A 24771-nucleotide genomic window follows, 5' to 3' on the forward strand; every position below is an offset into this window, starting at 1 on the left:
CCCCTTAATTGAGCTTCCTATGTATGAATCATATTCCACACTGGAACCCATCATCCTACTTAAAATCCTTCACTGGCTCCTTAGCTGAAAACAAAAATCAAGGCCTCTTTGTATATATAAAGACTTCCCTAACCTGGGCTTTACCTCTTTCCAGCACCTTATTAGTGCTCTCTCCTTGACCCAAAACTCTCACCATCCATGCAGGCACCCACACTCAGGATGCATTCCTTGACTTGACTTTTCATCTTTGCCCATGAAGCAGTTTTGACACTGCCCCTTTCAACACCCCCATTAAATGTGCAACTCTCAACTCAGATACTTTCTCCTAAGTTCTAGAAATCTTCTCCCCATTCCTATAGGCTAGTTGCCCCTCTATAGGGCTTTCATACCACTTATCAAACCGGATTGTAATTGCCTGTTTATCTGAGCTCTTTCTTGCCATTTGCATCCATATGTATGTTACATAACAGGCTGGAGTAAATGTTCAATGAGTGAATGAAAACATGTCTAGCCATATGTCAGGGCCAACTAGTTCTTTACGAACTTCTAAAATCGCCTGGTCAAACTCAGATGTGATCTCTGCAAGGCTATATATAGAAGATTCTGAGCTCTTTAGTTCTTGCCTTTAAAGATGCCTCATCTGGCCACCCTGCCTCCTTTCCCTGAGGGATGAATGTGAACTAAAACAGGAGCATGCTACTTGAAAAGCTGGTAGGGAGGAAAGCCTGAGAAGAATATAACTACAGATTATATTATGAGTTTTGGAAGAGAAAGCCATGAAAAGCTTGGAATGCTTTTTGCAGGGCAGGGCAGAGTCCTGTGCAAAAGCTTTATGAACTTACAGAAGCGAGCTCTAAATTTTGATCACAATCTTAGAGTTTCACAAGGTATACACCTTATAGTGAATAAATTCCAAAGATTTTTCTGTCTCCTTTTAGCACTAGACTGTAGGTTGATTTTCACTCATCTTGCTGAAAGTAGAACAGACCTTTGTAATGTATAGGTGTAATGTTAACATTTTTGTGGGACTTCAGAGGTCCTGATGAGTATAGTAATTTATAATTTTGCTAATTCATAATTCATAATTTTTTATCATGAGTGTGGTTGACCCCTCAGGACCCATCATGTCACAGTGGCCCATTAAAGGGCTAAAGGAGGGATTATTAAAATGTTTCAGGTACATTTGACTGCTCCTAGTTGGAGGAAATGATAAACCACAGTGGTATTCAAGATTGCAGGATAAGCACTCACAAATGTCAAGCTTGCCAGAAAACAAAAACAAAAAACATTGCTGAAACTTAACACCAAGCCCAGCAACGGGGATCAGGCAAATGACTCGAATAGGTCAAGTGGCCTGCCCAAGAAACAGGCTGGAAACACAATCCCTGACAACACAGAGCTGTCTGTGGACATGAGAACCTTGAGAAATCAAGGAGCCTGGAGGCTGAACTTCAAGAATGCTCCTTCCTTCAGGTGGACCCACAAAACAATACTAGCCGAATTCATAAGCCTCTGCAAAGAGAAATGCACACTTCTGTGTGATGTGATATACTAACCCGGGAGGAAACAATTTAACTATCAGCTGCCTTCCAACCCAGTTTCTCCCAGAACACAAGGTTGGAGAGGTCACAAACTTCGGGGTTAAACAAACCCAGCTTTGAATTCCAACAGGGTGACTAACCAATCAGCTATGTGACCTTGAGTCAATTTAAGTTAGGTGACTTGTTTGCACCTTTCTTCATATTCAATGTGACGATTTAACACTCCTAAGATTGTTTAAGTGTAAGCCAGACAACGTCCAGAGCTCCTGCCCCGGCTCCTGGACAGAAGCAGATGCTCAGGAAGAGCATGGCCCTCCCACCCGGCAGCGTGCTCGTGCTGATCTGCGGCCTCTCAAGCCCCTTTGATTAGCTGCCCCGGCCTCCCTCCGCTGAACTCTACAGAGACCTAAACAGCCATTTTTACCATCTTTACTTCTCTCCAAGGTCTTCAAGTCAGTACTCAACATAGGAAGTATTCACGTAGGGATTCAAAAGCAGCTAAGAATTGGAGACTACAAATGGGCAAGAGGAATTAAATTCAAGATTTTTATTTTTTGAGGTGAAACAGGCCCAGTATCAATAACACTAGATACAATTTCCGTATACCAAGGTGGGACACTGACGATTACATTACATTGAAGCGATAGGTGCTGTTCAAACTACTCTTTTGAACATGGGCCCTCCAGATGCTGTCGAACAGTTGAAACATCTGGAGATCTGTGCCCAGTTTTTCCTTCAGTGTCTCACAAAGATCAGCCTCCCAGACTGCCAAGAACTCCCCACTGGGCCAGTTCTCCACCTCTTCCCACCACCATTTCCTACTTAGTAGGAGTGAATCAGACAAACAATATGACTTTTTAAAAATTATTTAATTTAGTAGTTTTCTTGGAAAAAAACAGTAAGGCAAAAACTGAAAATATATAGTTTTGTTTTGTTTTGATTTGACTTTATTTCACCTGAAGGGCTTGAAGCTTCTTCCATTAGTAGGAATCTGACTGGGGATCAGGCTGGAAATGTAGTGCAGACGGTGGAGTAAGAAAGGGGAAGACAAAGCAGGGAAGTTGTTCAGTTGGGGGATTCCCACTCTGTCTAAAGCCTCAATTCATCACGTCGTGCTTTTATGGGCCTCCTTGAAAGAAGCCCAACACAGTCCCTTGTTTATGTTGGGAATAGAATCTGGTTCTTAGGAGAAAATTCCAGAGCCCATCTCAAGTTCATCACAGCTGAGATGGGAGGGAGGGTGGGAGGGCCTAAGGAGCACGCGTTTACCCAGTATAAATCCAACTTCCCTGGAGGGCTGGCTTCCTCTGGAATGACATTGCCCCCTAGGACCCACACTGGCTGAGGCTCAGCAGTTAAGGAACAGAAACAAAAAAATACAAATGGAAAGCATACAAGGAAGGCACCTCAGTCTGTGATCCTCAACCAAGGGTGGCTGCAGGGGGGTGAGATTTCTGAACAAGACAACTAAAACAAAAGCAGAACGAAGGACGAAGGCAGCCAAGGGCCCAACAGGAGCAGTTCTCTGACCCCAAGTGACGGTGCTTTCAGCCCCATATTCTGGGAAGAAGGTTCTTTTGGGAATCAGCTGAGTGCTGTGATTTGGACTGCATTTGCTTCCACGTTAAACTGGAAATTACCCTCCTGACTTTCGACCCAGACTCTCCAATAAGAGAAGGAAACAAGGCAGGAAAGAGGTTAGGATTTCATTTCCGAGAGTCAGGTACTTAGGAGAGCAGACATTAGACAGCAGTGGGCGCCCGTGATACACACCGCGTTCAGTAGCTGCCAGACACGATCCTCATCAGGGTCTGAACCCGTCTGGCCCTAAAGAACAGAAAGCAGACGAGGCTGCGATCCACATGAACGTACGTATCCAAGAGAGTCCCGGGGAGACAAGTGATATCAAAAAACAAGATTCTTAATGGGAAGAAGGAAAATCAAACAAAAAAATTAGATTTTTCTCTACATATATATAATATACAGATATTTAACACATTATTCCATAGGTGGCTCCAGTCCTTGGGGCTTGAGAGATGGTGACAACTTATATTCCAGACAACTTATATTCCAGATGAAGTCCTTCTCTCAAATTCTGATGTCAATCAGAACGGGACAGGTAGTGCTTTGCTCCCCACTGGGGCACAGACCCCAACTGGTATTGCGCCAAAAGAGAAGAGAAGCAAGAAAGGCAATGAAGGATGGGGACGAGGAGATGAGGGGGAAGTGGGAAAGCAAAGTGGCCAGCAGTCTTCTTCCATCCTGCCTTGTGTTCTCAGAAGTTCTTTGCCTGAGCAAGTCCGTAAAACCCCTTTGTGAGGATGCCGCAACCCTCCTACCAACCACCCAAGTGGCCTCTGGTTGCTGTCAAAGAAGACAGAGAACAGCAGAAGGGTGTTTTACGTAGTGAAGATAAAAACTTCCAAGAATGTAACAATATTCCAACTGTACAGAACAATCCCCCTGGTGAGTGGTCCAACACGCAGCTGTCTATGTATGGACTCCCCATGAAACCGACCCCACTGGTAAACATAGTTCATATTTCAGGCCTAAGCTCCACCAGTCTTTCACGATGCCTGTTGGTAAGTCTTACACGCTTCTTTTCAAAGGAACTTCTAAAATCAGCTCTTGCTGTCAACGGCACCAAAATGCCCGATTCATAATCTTGCGTAGCTCTTGGCTGAGCAGGACACTAAAAGGGGAAGGTGAATGACATCATCTTAAATGGGGGCAGAGGGAGAAGGAAGAGCCAAGAATGCTTGACTTTGCAGAAGTGGAGTAACACTAACTTGCAGCCACTAAACCTTTCCCGTACAAACATAGGTATCTAGTATGTCGATTTCAGTTTCAATCAGCTAAGGCAACCAGCCAATCACCACCACTGGTGTCTGCTTCTGGTGATTGATTTGGAAAAAATGATTGGTTAAGACAGACAAATTTGAGGAAAGCACTCAGTAAGGGAGTCCCAAGTGCCAGCTTTCCCGCGCATCCTCTGTCCTCTTCGCCTTTGGCTCCTCCTTTTCATTATTGCCAGCTCAGAAAATGTCCGGGCATGAGGTCCAGTCCTGTTTTTCTTTACACTCCCAGTATCCTCCCCTATAAATATGGGTTAACTCCTTGGTAACAGGGTCCTTCTTCCGCTCAAACCACAGTGCCTTATAAGGATCATAGGGAGTGCCTAAACGGGAAAGAGCATAGAGAAAAACAGACTCAGAGCCCAAAGCACAGCAGTATTCCCTACACATCAAGAAATCGACTAGAGGGCAGCTGCCTTACCATCCTCTGTGGCTTTCATAGCTTCTGCTTCTCTCTTCTTTCTGGAAAGCCTCTGTTTCTCCTCTAGGCGTTGCTTCTCAGCATTTGCTTCATCCCAGCGCCCATTTTCCATCAGTCTCTGGTCGGGCCGTAACCGGCTGTCTGTGGGGGCAGTGCCAGCTTCCCAGGCATTGAGATTGAGAGCAAGCTCTGAGAAGTAGTACATGTTTTCTGCATTCTTCCTAAAAGTAAAAGAGGAGAAAGAGAAAGGATAATGTCAGAGCCCAGGCCCCAGTTAGTTAAGGAGCAACAAGTAAGCACACTGCCGACAGATTACATCACCCAGGCTGTTCTACAAGTGCAAAGGCTCAGGGACCACATCCCCTTCCCCTAATTAAAAGACCCAAACTGAACCATTCCTCATCCTCTCCCCAGCATCCTCAATTCCATAGTTTTCTGGGCTTGTGCTGTGTTCAGCTGAAAGCAGAGAGAAACTCATTAGGAAGAATGAAACATTCTAGTAAATGAAAATTCCTTATTCCTGGATCCTCGCTTTCTTTTTAACCACTTTCTGGGATAACCTTGGCTGTTACTATAAACTGAACATGTTAAATGATGATGGGAGACAAATGGCCTGTATCTTAATTTATTTCCGAAGTCCTGTACATTATCTCAGGAAGCTTTACATTGATGCTGGGCCTTTAGGCCAAACTGTTAACAGGTGGTGGCATCTTTCTCCTCTAGACCCTTCTGAATAATTTTGCTCTAAATTATAGGAAAATATCCTTCTGAATCCAAAGGACCTGACAGAAAGCACCAAATGTAGTTTGATCAGTTTGAACTTTGTTGGGACAAAGCACATTACAACTTCAATCATACAGTGACAACCTGGTTATCTCTCCAAAGGTCTGGGTTTCTCTTGCTCAATCCCTCACACAATTAAATGGAAAGGGAAGCAGAAGTGCCGTCAATATTGATCCGAGGTTGAGGCCAGAGTACTATCTGGGCAGCATGCATATTCATACTCACGGTAAAGGATTCCTTTTCCATAACATGACCCTGCTTTCCTCCACTTCATGGCCTCTCTGTCGAGCATCACCCCCGTTCTCCCCAACGACCAGCTGTACTTTGAAACAATCCATTTTCTCATCCCATGTCCCCAGCAGGACAAAGTGAACTTTTCCTGATAGATCTGTCACTTCCCCTGTCACCTGTAAGGATGAAGAACATGGCTTTGGACTGCAGATCAGAGTCCCTGTGGGCTAGCTCACCTGACTCTTCTGGAAACCAATACTGGTTAAATCCTGTTATGACAAACACCATGGAGTCATCCAAATTATTTAAATTTTCTTGAGATGCTTAAAATAACTGAACCATGAGTTGGGGGGTTCATTATCATTTTGTTGTATAGGAGTTTTTGTTGCAATGATATGTAGGATAAGGATCTGACTGGTACTGAGAATTACAGTATTTTCTTTTCTCCAGAAATCAGAAAGAGGCACAAACAGATTTAAATCCCCAACTATTCTTCACTCTCCCACAGACGAAACTCATGGCACAGTCAATCCCACTGTGGAGCAACACACAGCTCTCAGACTCATTCACAGGTCAGAGTGACCACGCCTCTTCCTGTCATCCCTTTAGTCCTTCTTGCTTCCATTTTCAGTCTCATTGCTCTTGACTTATTTTCTAACTTCTTTCCCAGAAAAGAGAAGGATATGATTTAGTAATACAACACAGTCTCCTTTCTTGCTGACTTTCTCCCTTCCCGCTCCTTTTTTTGAAATCATCGTATAGATATGGGGGGGGGAGGTGCCAAAAATGTACACATTTTAAGACATGTTATCTATCTATGTATTACTTTTCGAACTTGAATTGAATTATGGTAGCCATGTGTAGTATGTTCGCTCAAAAGATGGCATTAATCGAATGCCAGCGTCATTCACTACATTACAATTATAATACAGTTTTTCCTCTCTTAAAATGTGTATACATTTTCTTGGCGCCCTCTGTATATATATTTAGATTATCCATCCATCCATCCCTGCCCCAAAGACACTCCTTTTGAAGGGATACACACTAAATGAAAATATTTAAATTCCAGCTTCTCTTACCTTTCTTGCTACATCCCGAGAGAAGTAACTATAAGGAACAAATTTAAGATTGCACTTGTCTCCTGTCTTGTGATTCACAATATCAATTTCACCAGACTAAAATGAAAAGAATCATGGATTAGTTTTATTAAGACTGAATGACCAGAATATCTGCCAACCCCATCCATGCCTCGTGATTCTTTACTTTTCAGTCTTACATTCTAGCACTCCCTTGCTTAATATTCAGGTCTTTGCCAAACTTGAGAGACTGTGGAATCCCTTTGTAATCTTGGTTTCCCAGGTTGGGATGAAGACCAATGACTTTTTTTTGAATTGTGTGTCAGCATACACAGTGATATTTACATAATAATTTACTTTTGTAAAACAGTCCTCCACTAGTACCCTTCAGGAACTCTCTGCTTAAATCAAAGTACTCTACTCATTATTTCAAGGCTGCAAATGGCAGGCCTTTCTGCACTTTATTCATTTAATTTTCTCTCTCTCTTCTGAACGCAAACCGCTCTTGAAGAGACAGCTTAGTTCCCACACCTCCCAGGAAGCTTTCCCTGACTGCTCAGACATTCCCTCTCCTCTGCACTCACTGTCATGAGAGCATATTGATAATTAAATAGATATTATCTTAGTACATCTCTTATACTACTGTATTTTGTTAAGTACTTTTCAACTTACACGTATAGGTCACATGTCTCCAATGATACAACCTCTCTTTGAAGGACAATGTCCCATCTGACTTTGTATCCCTAGGACCTGGCAGTAAACGTCTAATAGTAAATGTCTGCCTGGCAGTAAATGTCTAATGAACAACGAAAGGATGACGAGTAGGAGCCATGTTTATTATTTCCTTGTATCCTTTATAGTGTCCAACACAGTCCTCGTGTCCCTGAATGAATGTTATACCTTGGTCGTTTATAATAATTTGTGCCATAGACACTCAAGGAGATTGGGGTAGGGGTACTGCCTGAGAGAAATTCCTTAGGAGAAACTGATAAGCTAGTAACCATGGTCTGGGGCCAGTTCCCATGTCCTAAGTACTGCAAAGATGTACCTAAGAAGGTATTCCGAACTTGAGAAGCCCCTTGGGCACCCCTGCTCACCTGGTCTATCCACAGCTTGCCCACGATAATGTTGTGCACGGTTGTGGTGACTTTCTTCCAAGTGTAGTGGTGCCCGGTCGCGTGGAAAATACAGTGGATGCTACCTGGAAGCAGCGAGAGGCACACACATTAAGCCAAATATTAAAAAAAAACAGGACCATGTTAGCTGGAAATTGTGGGTTGATTTTCTTCTTTCGATATTTCTTACTTTTAAAAGGAAAACAGTAAGTCAAAAAGGATTTATAACCTTCTTAAATGTTGGAAGTACAGACTGAATTTGATTTTTAAACTTATGAATAAAACATAACTAAATGATGGCAAACACTGACAAATGATACAGCTTAGCTAGGAGGCAATGTTGTGCAATTGTAGAAATAAAAAATGAAAGCAAGATTTTCAATATTTTCGCCAACTATGCCTGCCATACCAGCTGCAAAATTTATAGAAACAGGTCAAACCTGACCCAGTATGAAAAAATAGAACTGCACTGTGGGAAGGAGCACTCCGTGGTACTGGGGACCACGCCCTGTTTTTAGTAACTAGCTGTCTGACCTTAAGGCCACTTATCTAAGGACCTTAACAATAAAACAGTAGTAGACAGAGAAGGGGCTTTGCAATCACACAGGACTGGATTCAATCTTGCCTCCACTACTCATCAGATGTGTGACTCTGTGTTGCATAATAAAGAATTTGTCTGCTCTTTGTCCACAGTTCCTGGGAGGAAACCTCTAAATTCTTGGAATTTCCCAAGCGACAGTAATATCTTTGATACTCACAGAGGCCCTGAGAGTTTATGCCAGTGAATCTTCCTGGTGGGCCCCTAGATAGGTATGCGGACAAGATGGGTCAGGATGAGCATCAGCAGAAAGACCAGCCATGTAATTAGTCACCTGATAGGGGCTGGACCTCCGGACCTCCTTGGAATGATATTCCTTTCCCTCCAGGCAGGGAAGGTGGCCTGGATAGTGAGTTCAATCCTGTAGCCAACGATTCAATCATTCGTGCCCATATAATGAAACCCCAATAAAATCTCTGGACAACGAAGCTTGGTGGCACTTCCTGGTTGGTGAACACATCAGTGTGCCAGGAGGGTGATATGCCCCGATTCCATGGGGAGAGGGCATCAAAGTTCTATGTTCAGGACCCTCCCAGGCCTCAGCCTATGTTTCTCTTCCTTTGGCTGGTCCTGATTTGTACCGTTTATAATAAAACTGGAACAGCGAGTATAGCATTTTCCTGAGTCCTGGGAGTCATTATAGGAAATTATCGAACCCGAAGGATTTGTGGAATCCCCTGAATTTATTTATTTGTATTTCTTTATCCATCTGTAAACTTGGGGTAACCATGTCTTGTTGTGCCTTAAATGTCTGTTTGTTTACCCAGTAAAATGCTTGAAAAATAACAGGGACTCAGGAGAAACAGTCTTCCCATGTTCCTGTGAACATGTTCAAATGAACACCAAACCAGAATCAGTGGTTTGAACAGAGGTGATATATGATCGTATATATACTCTATATAAAACAGTCAATTCCAGTCATGTTATAACTCTAAGCTCCCTCTGTTCCCACTAGTGAAAAGAACAGTGTGGCTTAGGTTGTCTTTCTTGCACCAAAGATTAAAGGCCCTGGTAGCTGCAGCAGCAGTGACGATGCCGACAGCAGTGACGTTAACAATAATAATAGCATCTCTGGGGCTGAGAGTAGTGCTGTGCACGACACTGTGCTATGTCCTCCTCACACATGATCTCACTGAACCTTCACAACCACCTTCAAAATATATCATGTATCGCTGGCTCAATACCTCTTCCAGCACTGTTGTCTACAGCACCACCATCTCTTGCCTGAACCTCTGTAACAACTTCCTTTTTGGTCTCCCAGCTTCCACTTTTGCTCCCTTAAAGTCTCTAGTCAAAATGATCTTTTTAAAATGTGTCGTATCAACTCAGCGCACTGCATAAAATCTCTCGATTACTTCCCGCTGTAGTTAGAATACACACCCTCTGAACTCATCCACCACGGCCCTCCTGGCTCACTGAGACAGCTGCTGTGGCCTTACTGTTTCTCAAACATGCTAGGCTTGCTCCACCCTCAGGGCTTTCCCTTCAGTGTTCTCTGCCTGGGTAACTCTCTCCCTCAACATATCTTTTGGTTGGTTTCTTTTTGTTATTTAGGTCTCTGCTCAAATGTAAACTTTTCAGAGAGGACTTCCTTGACTACCCCACCCAAGGAACCACACACATACTTGGTTTCTCCATTAACCCCTATCTCCACTTACTCTATTTTCTTCATAGACTTACCACTATGTAAAATTAAATTATTTATATATTTACTTTGTTGTCTACTTAAGAAAAGAATGCAAACTAAATGAGAGCAAAGTGGCTTCTGTTCACGGATATACGCAGGGCACCCAGAATATTTTCTGGCATATAGTGACAATCAAATTTATCTGTTGATGCCTGTTTTACCACTGCATACTCTGAGCTCAGAGAGGTTAAGTAATTTGCCCAAGGTCACACAGCTACAGAGTACCAGAGGTGAAGTTCAAAATAAGATCAGAACATCTGTATAGCCAATACCGTAACCCTTGTATCTCACCATGATGATGTACCTGTTGTTCTGGAGGGTCCCTTCCAGCTCACAGGGATAGTGGAAAAACAAAGAAAGCCTTATGACTGCCTTCTTTTATATACTATTTCTGTCTTGAAAACTTGACATTATGTTAAAGATCTAAAAATAGAGCCATTTAAAATGTATGAAGGGGAAGGAAGACAGACACTTCCAGAATGGTGGAGTAAGACTTCCATATATCTGCCCCTCAATAAAATCAACAACACTAACAAAAATGATCAGAATCAACTTTTTCAGAACTCTGGACATTAACCAAAGGCTTACAAGAATCCCAGAGGCATTTATTAAAAAATAAATAAATAATAGCTGAATCTCAGTAAGAAAAATGAACTTTGTGGCAGGCATTTCAACTTGTTCTATTCCCATCCTCTTTTCCTGCACTTGGCCGTAGCCTTGAAAATCAGCAAGCAGCCTCGCAAACATTTTTAGGGAGCTTCACACTTCACCAGCAAGTATAAAGCTCCCCAAAAGCTCCATCCTCAAAGAATTGTCATTATGTGACCTATGGGGTGGTTCCTTGTAAACTCCCACTCACAGGGCTTATCTTTATTTGTCCTGACTCAGCACCTGGTCATGGCAAACAGCCTTTCCCCCGGGGCTATTATCAAAACCATCAGTGTTTACACAGCAAGTGTTTAACACAGCAAGTGTTTAACACAGCAGCTGCATAAGGTGGTAATAATGGTGGGAGTAGTTGAAGTTGAAGAAATATTGGCCAGAAAGTCCCTAAATTTGATGAATATATTAGTCTATACATCCAAGAAGCTCAATGGACTCCATGGAGGATAAACTCAGAGCACCACACCAAAATCCATCATAATCAATCTATTAAAAGACAAAGAGAAAATCCTGAAAGCACTAAGAGAAAAGCGATCCTCAATAAGATTATCAGAAACCATGGAGGCCAGAAGGCAGTGGGAGGACACATTCAAAATGTTGAAAGAAAAAGATTGTCAAATGAAGAATTCTATACCCAGCAAAACTATTCTTCATAAACAAAGGAGAACTCAATACATTCCCAGATAAACAAAAACTGAAAGAATGCACAGTTAGCAGATTTGCCCTTTAAGAAATACTAAAGTTCTTCAGGCTGAAATGAAGAAACACTATACAGTAACTTAAATCTACACGAAGAAATAAAGAGACTAGTAAACTACAATTAAACTATATAAAAGACACTATAAATGCATTCTTTGCTTGCAACTCTTTTTTTCTCCTATATGAGTTAAAAGACAACTGCATACAGCAACAGTTATAAAACTATGCTGATGGAATTATAATATAAAACAATATAATTTGTATGAAAATAAAAGCACAAAGGAGGGAAAGAGGAATGGATCCATATAAATGGCAACATTTTTGTATACTATTGAAAAAAGTTGGTATTAATCTGCACTAGATTAGAAGTTAATTGTAACACCCATGATAACCACTATAAAAATACCTTTAAAAATATAGTAAAAGAAATAACAAGAGAACTAAAATGATAAAATAGAAAAACATCTACTTAACACAAAAGAAGGCACTAATGGAGGAAGAGAGGGACAAAAAAGACAAAAGATGTACAGAAAACAAATACTAAAATGGCAGATGTAGGGTGGGAGGTGGGAGATGAGGGTAAGGGGGATCAAATATATGGTGAGGGAAGGAGAACTGACTCTGGGGGTGAACACACAATGGGATTTATAGATGATGTAATACAGAATTGTACACCTGAAATCTATGTAATTTCACTAAGAATTGTCACCCCAATAAATTAAAAAAAAAAAAAGCAGATGTAAATCCTTCCTTATCAATAATAATAAATACAAATGGATTAAAGACTCCAATCAAACAAACTTAGAAATTGGAATAATCAATAAAGTATATGAGGGGAATTTCTCGACTAAAGTACCACTCAGGGGCAAATTCAAGGTCCTTGGCGCCCAGTAGTGTCACTGACACAGAGATGGACAGGCTGGATGGTTGTTTTATTCATATTCTCAAATTGTGATTCTTCTTGGGCCAGAGAATTCCAAAACTATAAAATAATTTTTTATTTGAATATATCTCTTTAAACCTCCAGGCTATCACCTAGTTCCAATACCCTGGAACGTGATGAGAAAATTCATTTTATCCTCTAGCATAGTTTTCGTTATTTTGCAAACTTCAATCATATTTTCTAAAAGCATTCTTCTTTCCAGATTGCAAGATTTCTAACCTGTTCAGTCTATTTTACAGGGAGACTCAGATCCCCTGCCACCACCTCAAAAAACCATCTATCTGCCTATCACTCGCAACCTTGTTCCTGTATCTTTCTTCAGCAACATCAACTGGTTTAACAACTTACCCTCTCAGAGATGAGTGCCACTGCAAATGTAAAAATTTCACTACATGATTCTTGTTCCAAGTCACTGACCCAAAAAAATGCCATACAGCCATCCCCAGGGCTAAAGTCTGGAAATCCCATTCTTTATCCTTCTGTGTTCAGTGTCCTGTCACTATGTCAATTCTTTGTTCAATCTCCCTATAAGGCTGATATCTTTGTTTTGTTCACTTGTATTTTCCAGGCAGCCAGAGCCTTGCCTGGTACGAGGCAGGTACTCAGCGTCTAACAGATGAAGGGACTTCAGACAACACATCCCAGTGACCCGAACCTTTAAATAACCATAGGAATGAAATCCTACCAGACTCTTTTAACTCTGTAAAATTAGATCACCACTATGACTATGTTCATCCAGTTATTTACCCCTCAAAGAGTTGTAGATTAGTCAAATTACAGAGAAATGTACAGCACATCACTGGTAAATTAGGTTTATTGCTGTTTTTAAAATGTATATACAACCCTCCTTACAATTAAATATAATCCCTCTCTTTAGAGATCCTCAAACAGCCTCTGAAACTCTTCTCCACGGGTGGAAATCATACTGCAATATGACCACTGACACCCTAGTTAGGCAAATTAGGTGTCAACATCCCAGGCATTGACTGCTCTTAACCTAATATCAGGGGTGCCAAAAAAAATGTATACACATGACTTGTATTCATCTTTTGTTATCAGTGTATATCCAGTATTACAGTTTTAATAGTTTTTTCCTTTCTTAAAATGTATATACATTTTTTTGGCACCCTCTGTACTTATGAAATTATTAGCTTCAAAGATAGTTAAGGAATTAGAAACTTTTTAGTTCCTCAGTCAAGATCAAGACCAAAAATCACTTAGTCTCCTTTTCAACTAAGGGCCTTCTGCATATTAACCATGAACTGGAAGTTAACACTCTAGTTTCTTTTCTCCTTTTGTAACAGCAAACATTCCTGGATTTTTTTCTGGCTAATTTCTAGTTTGCACTGTACCTGCTTCATTTTGTGTTTCTGAGAGAAAGAAAAATTTATTAAAGACGACGACTATACTGCAACAATCAAGCACGGCTATGCCTCATGAAAGACCAGAACCAGGAAACAGAAAGCCATCGGAGTTCAGACAGTTACTGTCAGTTGTCTCTAGGGAGCTACTTGGTTTCTCTCTATCTGCTTTGTGTTTCTTTTTCTGTAGACCAGCATTCACTCTTCAGTACACACATGGCCAAATGCGGCTGCTCTAGTTCAACAGAGTATCAAGAATCTCTGCTACACTTTTTGAATAATCTCATTTCCCTTAAAGTTACAGACTCTCTAACATTGCATATCAGGATCGATCTTTTTGATGTTGCTGCAAAATTAACTTGCAATCCCATAAGATCTTTAAAAATAAAGTTTCACCTTACCTGGAGTTCAGCCATTACATAAATGATACCTGATGCATCCGGCAGAGGAAGAGAGAGAAAGGAGAGGAGAAGGGGGAAGGGTAGCTGTGAAACCTAACCTTGTAATCACCAGAGTTTTGATTTATAGAGAGAACCTGATTTCTAGGGTAATGGGAGAAATAACATCAGTTAAGAGATAGAATTTTGTTTTTTTGCAAGTTAGAATTTATATTTTAAACTACTACTTAAAGATGCATTAAATATAGCTAAAGAAACAAAATACTGATGACTGGATGGGTCCTTCAAGAGTCCCATGCCTCCTCACTCTGATACTGAGAACTTAAATGACCGGCACAAAGTCAGCTAGAAGGCTGCCCCAGTCAGACTTCCGGTCTCCTGACCCCAGAGCCAGTGACCCCGTCTACCGTGCTGAAAAAGCGCTCATTCCTGCAGCACTAACTCTCACAAAGACAGTGGCCTTACCGAGCGGCATAATGGAGAGGTATTTGCCTCGAAACTTGCTGGTGATTTTGATTTCCTGACGCAACGTCCAGCCGTTTTTGGACTCGGCGTGGTGCGCAGCAGCAGGGGGATGATGACTCACCTTGAAGAAATCAGGGGTTCAAATTAACAAGGAAGAAGAGGAGAAGGAAAAGATACTGCTTATTAATTGGTGATAAGCACCCAAAATCACACTTGACATTTCCACGCCCACAACAGTAGGTGACTGGCAGGGCCGCCAGTGCGGAAGCCCGGGACGAAAAGGCAGTCGGGGCGACAGGGACTGGAAACATAACACCTGGGGGAGCAACCAAAAACTCACGCCTTTCACCAAAAAGGACATGTGTCACAGTCCCAGGTGCCGTTACCTGTTCGCAGATGGATCGGTACCCATTCTCCTCTAATCGGTCCAGCTCGAAGGTCTCCCCAAGGAGTGGGTTGAAGGGCTTGCTGGTACGGAAGACAGTGGTGGAGTAGGAGGACACGGTGAAAGCTGCAACATAACAGAGCTGTTCTAGAGAGTTCTCACATTTTGCAGCTCGGTCTAACAGCTCATGGTATTCCAGATCTTCAGTGAGGCGCTGAAGCATGGATAAGGGCTCATTAAAGTTCACCTGTCAGGAAAAGAACAGATATAAAAACTTTGCCCACACAGCTACAAGAGACAGCTTAATTTTTGCAGGTGGAGAAACATATTGAGGTGTGGAGATGAAAGCAAATCACTGGGAAGAGAAGAGGCCTCTGCTCAGTGGAGCAGCTGGAAGATCTGCAAGCAATCCGTTCTCGCAGGTCAACTGCTCATGTCAGTGAGTGGTCTACACTGCCATGTTCATGTATTTCATTAACTATAAGCTCTTTGAGATGGGAACATGCCTCTTCTGTTCATCACCGCACAGGCAAAAGTCATCAATGCCTCGCATAGGACACCGTAGCAAATAGGTACTGAACAAATGAATAAGAGAGGGAATATATTTTAGCACAAGTACACCCAGAGAGGAAGTTAAATATTTACAATTCTTGAGGGAGGAAAGGAAGGGCAGTAACGTTTGAGTACAGGCATGTCCTGGCCAGTGAAACGAAAACATTACAAAAGTCAGCTCCCACGCCTGGACTAGACGACTGCTAAGTGTCAGTTCACTTCTCCAGCCAGCCAGGTTTCTGAGTTCTTAGCTCTGAGGCTGGACGGTTGGGTTTTGGACCTGGAGGGCTCATGATGAGGACTGAGACGGGCTGTGAGTGCTTCTACCTTTCAAGGTTCAGGGCCAGCTTACGGCGCTCAACCACTGGGTATTTGTGAGCTTCTGTTGGGGAGAAGATGTTCATTCATTCATTCACTCACTAATTCATTCCACAAATATTTACTAAGCCCTCATGTGTACCAGACCCTAGCTACTCACCGGGTATAGAGAAGTGAACAAAAGAGACATTGTCTCCCCACCCTCTGCCCCCTGCCCCTTAAAAAGAGTTACCCTCTCAATTGACTATTTAGAATTTAAGATGACATTAATATTTTATAAAATGTTATAAAAAAGGTTAGGTTTCCAGGCTAACCCATTAAAGCTTTAATCTGCAATACAGCTGAACAGGCCTGGATTTCACTAGCCTGAGTTCTGAGTCCAGATAACAGAGGAAGGGGAAAAAAAATTTCCTTTCTGTTGAATGGTGCTGGCCTGAAGCAACATTTCAGTTAAACAAACCAAACAAAAACACTTTTCTTTCCTATGGTCCCATCTCTTTTTCTGCATTTTTGTCCAACTTCCTACCCACCAAACCCTGCGTCACATACTCCCTTAATTTTTACTGTCCTCCCAATTATGAAATATCTTGTAATTTTCACTATAACAAACATTGAACACAAAGTATGAAGGAAAAAATTTACTTGAAATGCTATCACCCAAAGATAACCATTATTAAGATTTTCATGTTTGTTTCTATGCATTTGTACATTTCTAAAAAAAAATAAAAAATGTACTACAGCCTGCTTTTGCTCTGAGAAATATACCAAGCATTTCTCTGTGAAAATTTCCCAATTAAGACAGAACCACAGGACAAACATTAGAATATCCCACTTACTGGGAAGTAGGATCTATCGTCCCTCAACCAAAATAGTGTGCCACACTCCCAAGCCATCTTCTTGACACTGAGAGGAGAGCACTACGATAAGAAAAATGCTGTCTGAGGGGGAATAGACTGATAAAACTTGGATCCTCAACAGTTTTTTTTTAAAGAGGGTGCTTATTTAACCATGCCAACAAAACCTATTACTGGGAGAATTTCAGGCAACATTAAGTAATATTTCCATACATTTTGAGGAAAACTGAGGATGGGTGGTGTCCCCCACTGGTGACTACAAGACATATGAACACCGCCTGGGACTAGAATCAGTGCATCCTTACACTACCACTGATTTTCACACACACAGCCCTGTCCCCCAACAACTGCTCCAGGAACCGCAGTTTCTCTAAAAGGGCCAAGCTTTTCCTATCGGTCATTTGATCACTCAGAGGACTAATAGGCAAACAAATGAATCTATGAATTCAAAATGGAAGGAAGCAGGAAATTAGTTATATACCTGATGGAGAGTTGGGTAGCCAGAAAAGACAATCTAGAGATTAGCAATAGTAGGAAGCCATAACCCCAGGTAAGCTAGAGGGGCAAAGTATACGACTACTGCAGCCCAGAGCTGGAGGCATTCAGCAGAAGCGAAAATCCCTGTAAGGACCCTGGGGTTTCTCCCCTCCTCCCCGCTCCAAACTTCTACTGGTGCCTTGCACTGTTGGAGCCCAGCCAGATGCCACCAGCCATGGAAGCCCAAGAAACACAGCCTAGAGGGACCAGCTTTCCTGTGACGCAGCACAGAGCAGGGGAAGGGCGAGGACTAGATCTGAGGCAAACAGGTACAGGACTGTACATTCCTAGGGACAAGGTCAACAAGGAACTAATGGTAAAGGCGGATGGAGAGGTCACCTAGACGCAAGCTGTTTTTAAGCAGCATCCACATTTCCGAGGCGGCAGAGACCTGCCTTTCCAGACTACCTTCCCAAGGCACTTCCTGTAAGGCGCCAGCGAAGTGGGGTGTCTTTTTAGACCCCAGTGAACCAATTATTTTAAGTTTCTGCAGTGTGTTTACTCATGGGCTTTCCTTGTCTGGAGGTCAAGACTTTTCTAACACAAGTCCTACACACTTACATATAAATCTATTTGTTTTCCAAGAACCAGTGAACTAATTACTTCAACATTTGCTGCATGGTATATACATACCAGGCCCTGGGGAAGCATCAAGGTTATAAAGACCACTAAGACACTCTCTGCGCACAAGGAGCAGTCTATGGCGAAACAGAAACCACACATTGGGCCATAAGCCCCCAGAGGGGAGAATGCTTTCTGTGTGTCTATATGCCACGTACCCGGCTGTGGGTAGAACCTGCAGCCACCCTCCACTGGCGATTCTTCCCTTTTTCTATAAGTAGTAGAACCCCCCGTTTTAAACTAGGTGATGCCACCCAGAATAGAAGTCTTCATCGCCAGCCTTTTCTTCAGCTTGCTATGACCGTATAACCACATTCTGGCCAAAGAGATTGGAGTGAAAATGGTTTATGCAGCTTCCAGGAAGCACCCGTAAAAGGCAGAAGCATGCCCTCCTTCTCTTTCCTTCCTGCTGACTACAGTGTGACCCTAATGACCCAAACTGGAGCAGCCACTTCGGACCTAGAAACTGAGACCACAGGCAGCAGGGCAAGAGGCAGAAGAGCCTGGTCCTGACACTGCAGAATACAGAGCCAGCCTGGAGCCACACACTCTGGACTTGACCGTGAGAAGGAGTTCAGCTAGTATTTGTTTAAGGCAGGGGTGGGTCAGCCCTTTCTGTGAAAGGCTAGATAGGGAATATGTAGGTTTTGAGGGCCATACAGCCCCCGTCACAACCACTCAACATTGCTCTTGTAGGATGAGCGCAGCCACAGACAATAGATAAACGAATGTCACCGTGTTCCAACAAAACTTTATGGACACTAACATCTAAATTTCATATAATTTTCATGTCACAAGATATTATCCTCTTTTTGATTTTTTTTTCAATCATTTAAAACAATAAAATGACTGTTAGCTTGAGGGCTGCACAGATAGTAGCCAGATTTGGCCCAAAGCCCATAGTTTGCTGCCCCCTGGTTTAAAGCAATATATTTTGAATTCGTTTCTTTACATTGAACCTATACCCAACCGACACACTAGTACACCACTAGGCAGACAGCAGGTACTCAGAAATGCTTGTGGAATGAATGAGCAAGTGATATCCACTGCCCAGACATAAACAATGGAACTTGCTGGAGCACAGGGCTGCCTGGGTGAAACTGTGCCGAAAGAGATGGTACTATAGGTGAATCTTGAAAAAAGGGTTTTTGGCCATAGCAAGGGTGGGTGGTGAGCTGATGAAAGTTCAGTGTGTGCAAACGCCCTGAGTGCCTGCAGGTAACGCCCAATGACCAAAACACTAGACATGTGTGGGCACAGCCTTGTCCATGGGGAGAAAGTACCAAGCCCATCAAGGAATCTGGTCTACCCTCAAAGCCATAAATGTCCATTAAGGGATTTTAAGCTAAGGAGTGACACGACTACACTTTCAATTTGAAAAAGATCACGCTGGCAACAGTGTGGACAGACTGGCATGGTAAGACTGGCGGCAGGAAGTCAGCCCAAACACCACCTACACCATGGAGATGGACCTCATCTTCTGGGTCGGAGTGACCTGTTTCTGCATCTGTGCTCCCCAAACCTTTTCCCGTACAGTACTTCAAACATTATCCTAGCAAACAATGTTTTCCACCTGTTTTCATGTCTGTCTCCTTTAAACTACACGCTTCCTGATAACAGAAGCTATGCCGTGTTTGTCTTTGCACGCCCCCAGCACAGCTAGCTCAGGAATCTGCTCTTAAGTAATTTACTGAATAAATACATCGGGCCCTATGTGATCCAGGAACGTAGCAGATCCATAGCCCACATGAAAGCAGCTCATTTTAAGGAATAGTTTATGATGCTAAGTGTAACAAAGACCATGCCACAAACTGCCACGTGTGTGTGGGGCTGTCACGGCACCACTGTTCCCACCGAGGCCCAGGAGGGGAGGGCCTGCTGGCAGCAGCCCGGCAGTGCCAGAAGCTCACCGGCATGGGGATCTTAGAGAGCTCTTTCCCGATGCAGTTCTTCATGATGCTCCATAAATTGAGGCTATAGTTTGGCTTGTACGGTATTCTAGTTCTCTTTTCCTTCTTGGTCTCTTCCAGCTGCTGCTTGGACTAAGAACAAAAACAAAGCCACTCAATCTCCCACAAAGAACAGAAAACCCAGTATTTATAACCGTCCCTTTCCTCATGCTAAAAAAAAAAAAAAAATCCGTATTTTCTGTTTCTCTTAGCGCTTTAACAGCAAATCCTTGGGAGGCACACCCCAAGTCCCTCATTCCTGATAATACCCGAATAAGAGTTACCTGTTCATCAAGGCTGATGTCACTGCTGGCTCCGCTGATGTTGCTGCCAGTACGCCTACCCGGATGGGAAACATGAGCATTAGAACAGAGACCTGAACTAGAGTGTGGTCCCCACCATGTCATTACAAAGCAGACTGCTAAGCACATTCCACAAACTTATTAATGGGCGATGGAATGACCCCTGGAATATGTGTTCATTTAAATATCTCTGGACAACTTGCTCAGGTAAAAAACTAACAGTTTTGTACTTACTTAAGGAAAAGGGCCCAGATCTCAATAAACATTGACAACTATGGTACTCCCATTGAAACATTTCTAACCTGTTGATGGTCAGACACATTCATTTTTTTTCAGGGAGCCAAGGATAACTTACTTGTGGCCCAAATTTTCAGGCATGGTGATGATCTCGGGAGCGTCAAAAAATTCATTCTCATCATCCTCATCACTCATGTCTCCCTTGCCAGAGCAGCACTGATCTACAAGGAGAAAAGCCTCGTTCGTTACCTTTGGCTATATTTACCAAAACCTGGCACTGCAGGATCTTTTCGGTCCTAATCACAAAGATAGCTACAAATGGTAGAAAGTGGTGGAAGAGCCAGAAGAAATAAGTGGCTCCAATTACATTCCTGCTGAGTCACTGACTCTAGAGAATCTGGAGTTCTGTCAGTTGCAGAAAACCACCTGGCTCCTATCGGAACAGGCTCCCCCGAGGTAGTACCTTACCTTTACCAGAACCTGTGCTGCCAGGTGTGTTTGCCGGCAGCACCGTGGCTCCTCGGAAGGCCCTCTCCAGGTGATTATGCTGCTTCGCCAGCTGCTCCAGGGTTTCTTCCAGCCGGATACGCTGGTCTCTCTCATACTGTAGTGACTTCTGCCATTTTTTACTATGCGTCTGGGCTAACATGAGGAAATCTCTGCAGGCCTATAGGGGGAAAGAGTTAAGATGTGTCACATCAACTCAACTAGTGAGAGATACCCCTCAGGCCCATTAAGTAACTTTATTCTGGGAACTTTAACAGGCAGATTATAATAAATGAAAGACTTTCCCTGTTATTCCACAGAATCTGGGAGAGCCAGCTCTGTGATGCAATCAAGGTCAACTCCAGAAAAAAAAAATATGCATGGTTGTCACGCTTCTTTTATATTATTCCTGGTCATGAGGACCAAACAAATGCCAAGTGAGCAGTAAACCTAGACAAAGTATTTGTGGCAATATCACAAAGGGCAGCTATGGGAACTGCACCAAAAGGAAAAAATAAATCTACTGACTAAGAGATGAGGAAAAGCATAGGGTAATTGCTTTCAAAAAATTTTTCACTAAACTCAAGTCACCTAAAGCTGAGGAATTCGGACACTGAGAACAGAGAATCTGTACTGAGTTAGACCAAATGTGAGGAAACTTAATTTGTTGTTATTTTAGTCACTAAGAGAAACAACTGACCTTAAAAATTAGAAGCCTACCTGAAGAAATCAAAGAAGGGCTCTGGAGACAAAACACAAATCTGATCACAGCATTACCTTCTCTGGCTCCCTGCGGGTACTGGGACCAAATCCTAACTACTGCTTATGAACGTGAAGGGCCCTCCACAGTCGGGCCACCACCTGCATCCTCCTCCCCAGCACCTGCTCCTGCACATTCCAGCGGAGCCACACTGAGCTGTCACCACGTCGTGGACTGACAGGCTTCTTTCAGGCCTGCCTCGCCATAGATCCACTCTGCCTAGAATGCCCTTTCCCACCCCCTTTTCTCTATTTGGCCAAGTCCTCTTCATTCTTTAAGATCTATGGCAAATGTTACTTCTGCGACACTTCCCCCAGTCTCCTAAGCAGCCAGTCTCTTCTCTACATTTCCACAGCACTTGGCACATGAGTCTATTTTACACCAGCCACAGCAGTATCGTGACTGATTTTCTCTCTTTCCAGATGGATCACAAGCAACCTGAAGACACAGTTTATAGTTCATTTGCATACATATCTCCTGCTCTTAACTTAGGTGCTTTGTATAGATTAGGAGCCTGGTAAAGTTTGCTTAATAAATAAATGAAAAAAGGAAGCAATGTAATCTTAAAATTCAATGCCCTGTTACAGAGAAACTGTAAGGTAAATAACATATCTACTCCCACGGTTTCAACTATTGCCTATAGGCCACTGACTACGAAATCAGCAACTCCAGCTCTGGGCTCACGGAGCTTCACACCAGACTGTCCTATTGCCTACTCAGTGGCTCAGAGTAATCTCCAAACCAGTGGGTCCCAAACGGAACTCACTGTGTTTCCATTCTGACTCTGCTTCTCCTTTGGTGTCCCCCATGCCACCTGCCACCTGCCACCTGCCACCTGCCCAAGCCAGAACACTGACAGGCACCCTCGATTCCTACTTATGAAGTCCTATGGATTCTTCTTTAGCATTTCTGGACTCTGCGCACTGCTTTTCATCCTTCGCACTCACAGGCAGCCGAGTACACACACACCCACAGTTGGATTATTAGGGCTCTACTCACAGCTCCATCCCACTATCTAGCTGTGAAACTCTGGGCAAGAGATACAACCTCCCTGTGCTTCATAGTCCTCATCTGGAAACACAGAATGACAACAGTAACCACCTCCGAGTTGCCACTTTACATGTAAAGCATTTAGAACCATATGGACTCACAGTCAGCTTTCAACAAGGTGTCAGCTATTATATGAAGCCTGCATCGAAACCGGTCGTATCCTCTTCTCATCCACTACTACCAACCCATTCAGTATGATTTGCACCCCACCCCCTCCCCACACTTAGCTCCTTTCCAGCCTCAACTCCAGCTACTACTTTACTAATTACCAGTCAATTACCAGCAGTTCCCAGACTTTAGGAGAGAGGGAGCGATCCGCATGCCTCACCTCCACCTGCTCCCTCACTTCCTCTTAATGATGTTGAGCATAACTCAAATTTAGTGAGCGGCTATTATACGTCAGGCACTTGGCTGAACACTTTACATCAATTAGCTAATAAAATCCTTTCAACAACTTTGTGAGCGGCTGCCTACCAGTATCGTCACTATTTACAGAAAAGGAATTGAGGTCACAGAGAAAGTAGGTTGCCCAGGTTATAACGGAGGCAGCTGGACTTCCGGGCCCCAATCTCTCTACTGCCTTTTTGCATGGGGAGACTCTTTCTGGTCTTTCAGAATTTAGTTGAGGTGTTACCTTCACTAATTTTCCTACTATGAGCCAGACACCTCCCATGTACTATACCACAGCAGCCTGTGCTCATTTCATCATATATTTAGCACACTCCATAATGATCTGGTTCCTTCTCTGTCCCCTCATTAGAGAGTTATCTCCCCGAGGGCCAGGACCACATCTGCATTTGTTTTATTATCCCCTAGCATAGTGCCTAGGACACAGAAGGTGCTCAATAAATGTTCACAAATGGATAGACTGTCAAATTTACTACCCTGGTTAGTGTGGTAGTTAAGAAAAGCTATATCCTAAGCAATCAAGAAATTGAATGAAATTTCCTTTGATATAACTGCCCCTTTACAGATGTAACATGCTACCATGTTAATTTCTAACATGCACATTACACTTAAGACCTTGCCATCATCACCTACAAGGTATAAAGGAAACAAAGCAGGGATAAAAAAAATTTTAGGCAACAACCAGCTATGAAAGGGGTATGGGCAGAGTACCAGGAGAGAACAGAAGGAGAAAAGTCTCCTCTGACTTCCAAGAAATCACTCCCTTAGACCAAACTCTGGACACTCAAGACTTAGGGAAGAACTGCCCCAAGGAAGAAGGAGGAACATATTTTCAAGAGTCAAGTCCATATGAAAGTTCCAGTTTTATGGTATGAGGAACTTTTCAATCAAGAGGTGTTTTATTTGGCAAAATTTTCACATCAAGAGTAGAAAAAAGTTACCATGGAGCAGGGTGCATTCACCTGACAGGAATAAAAAGCAAAGTCCGCTATCAGGAGACTGTTGTGTCCTGAGTTGTTCTATATAAAAAGTATACTTATTCAGTATTGATTAATGGAGCTGTATGATTTACGAGGTTTCCCTGCTCACGAGAGGACCGGAGAAGCAGGCACACAGTCACTGAGACGTGCGGCAGTTTGGACAAAGGGCACACGACTAGATGTCAGAAACACAGCATCAGTGCTGATGAGCAGAGCAGCCTGGAGACAGCCCATCTCCCTGCAGGGGACAACAGTTTCCCCGTGGGCACAGGGAGAAACTTTTGCTCTCTAGGACCCACGTGAGCCAAACCGGTTTCAAGCAAATGTCTTATTATCACTCGCCCAACAAGGGAAAATCTGGCCCTAGTGAAGTAATTTCATCCCGTTTAACAAGATAGAAATAAACCCCTGCTTAAGCGGTCTCTCAGAGTACCCTTCTCACTTGCATTATGTAACGCCTTCATGTTCTCATGTGGAAGCTACTAAAACAACCTGC

General features: G+C 43.0%; 1 protein-coding gene across 1 annotated transcript in view; it reads right to left on the reverse strand.

The window, feature by feature from the left end:
* Positions 1 to 2073: 2073 nt before the first annotated feature.
* The window catches only part of OSBP (oxysterol binding protein), a 30794-nt gene continuing 8096 nt past the window's right edge, over positions 2074 to 24771 (reverse strand). Inside the window, exons 4-14 of the mRNA XM_019754061.2 lie at positions 21060 to 21258; positions 20710 to 20812; positions 20337 to 20391; positions 20014 to 20145; positions 15223 to 15468; positions 14837 to 14957; positions 8005 to 8108; positions 6911 to 7006; positions 5826 to 6007; positions 4818 to 5038; positions 2074 to 4719 (exon numbers count right to left, since the gene is read on the reverse strand). Of these exons, the coding sequence (XP_019609620.1) occupies positions 4577 to 4719; positions 4818 to 5038; positions 5826 to 6007; positions 6911 to 7006; positions 8005 to 8108; positions 14837 to 14957; positions 15223 to 15468; positions 20014 to 20145; positions 20337 to 20391; positions 20710 to 20812; positions 21060 to 21258 (1602 nt within the window). The 3' untranslated portion in view covers positions 2074 to 4576. The remainder of the gene's footprint in view (positions 4720 to 4817; positions 5039 to 5825; positions 6008 to 6910; positions 7007 to 8004; positions 8109 to 14836; positions 14958 to 15222; positions 15469 to 20013; positions 20146 to 20336; positions 20392 to 20709; positions 20813 to 21059; positions 21259 to 24771) is intronic.

The sequence above is a fragment of the Rhinolophus sinicus genome, linkage group LG06 (assembly GCF_036562045.2).
Source record: "Rhinolophus sinicus isolate RSC01 linkage group LG06, ASM3656204v1, whole genome shotgun sequence".
NCBI classification, from domain to species: Eukaryota; Metazoa; Chordata; class Mammalia; order Chiroptera; family Rhinolophidae; genus Rhinolophus; species Rhinolophus sinicus.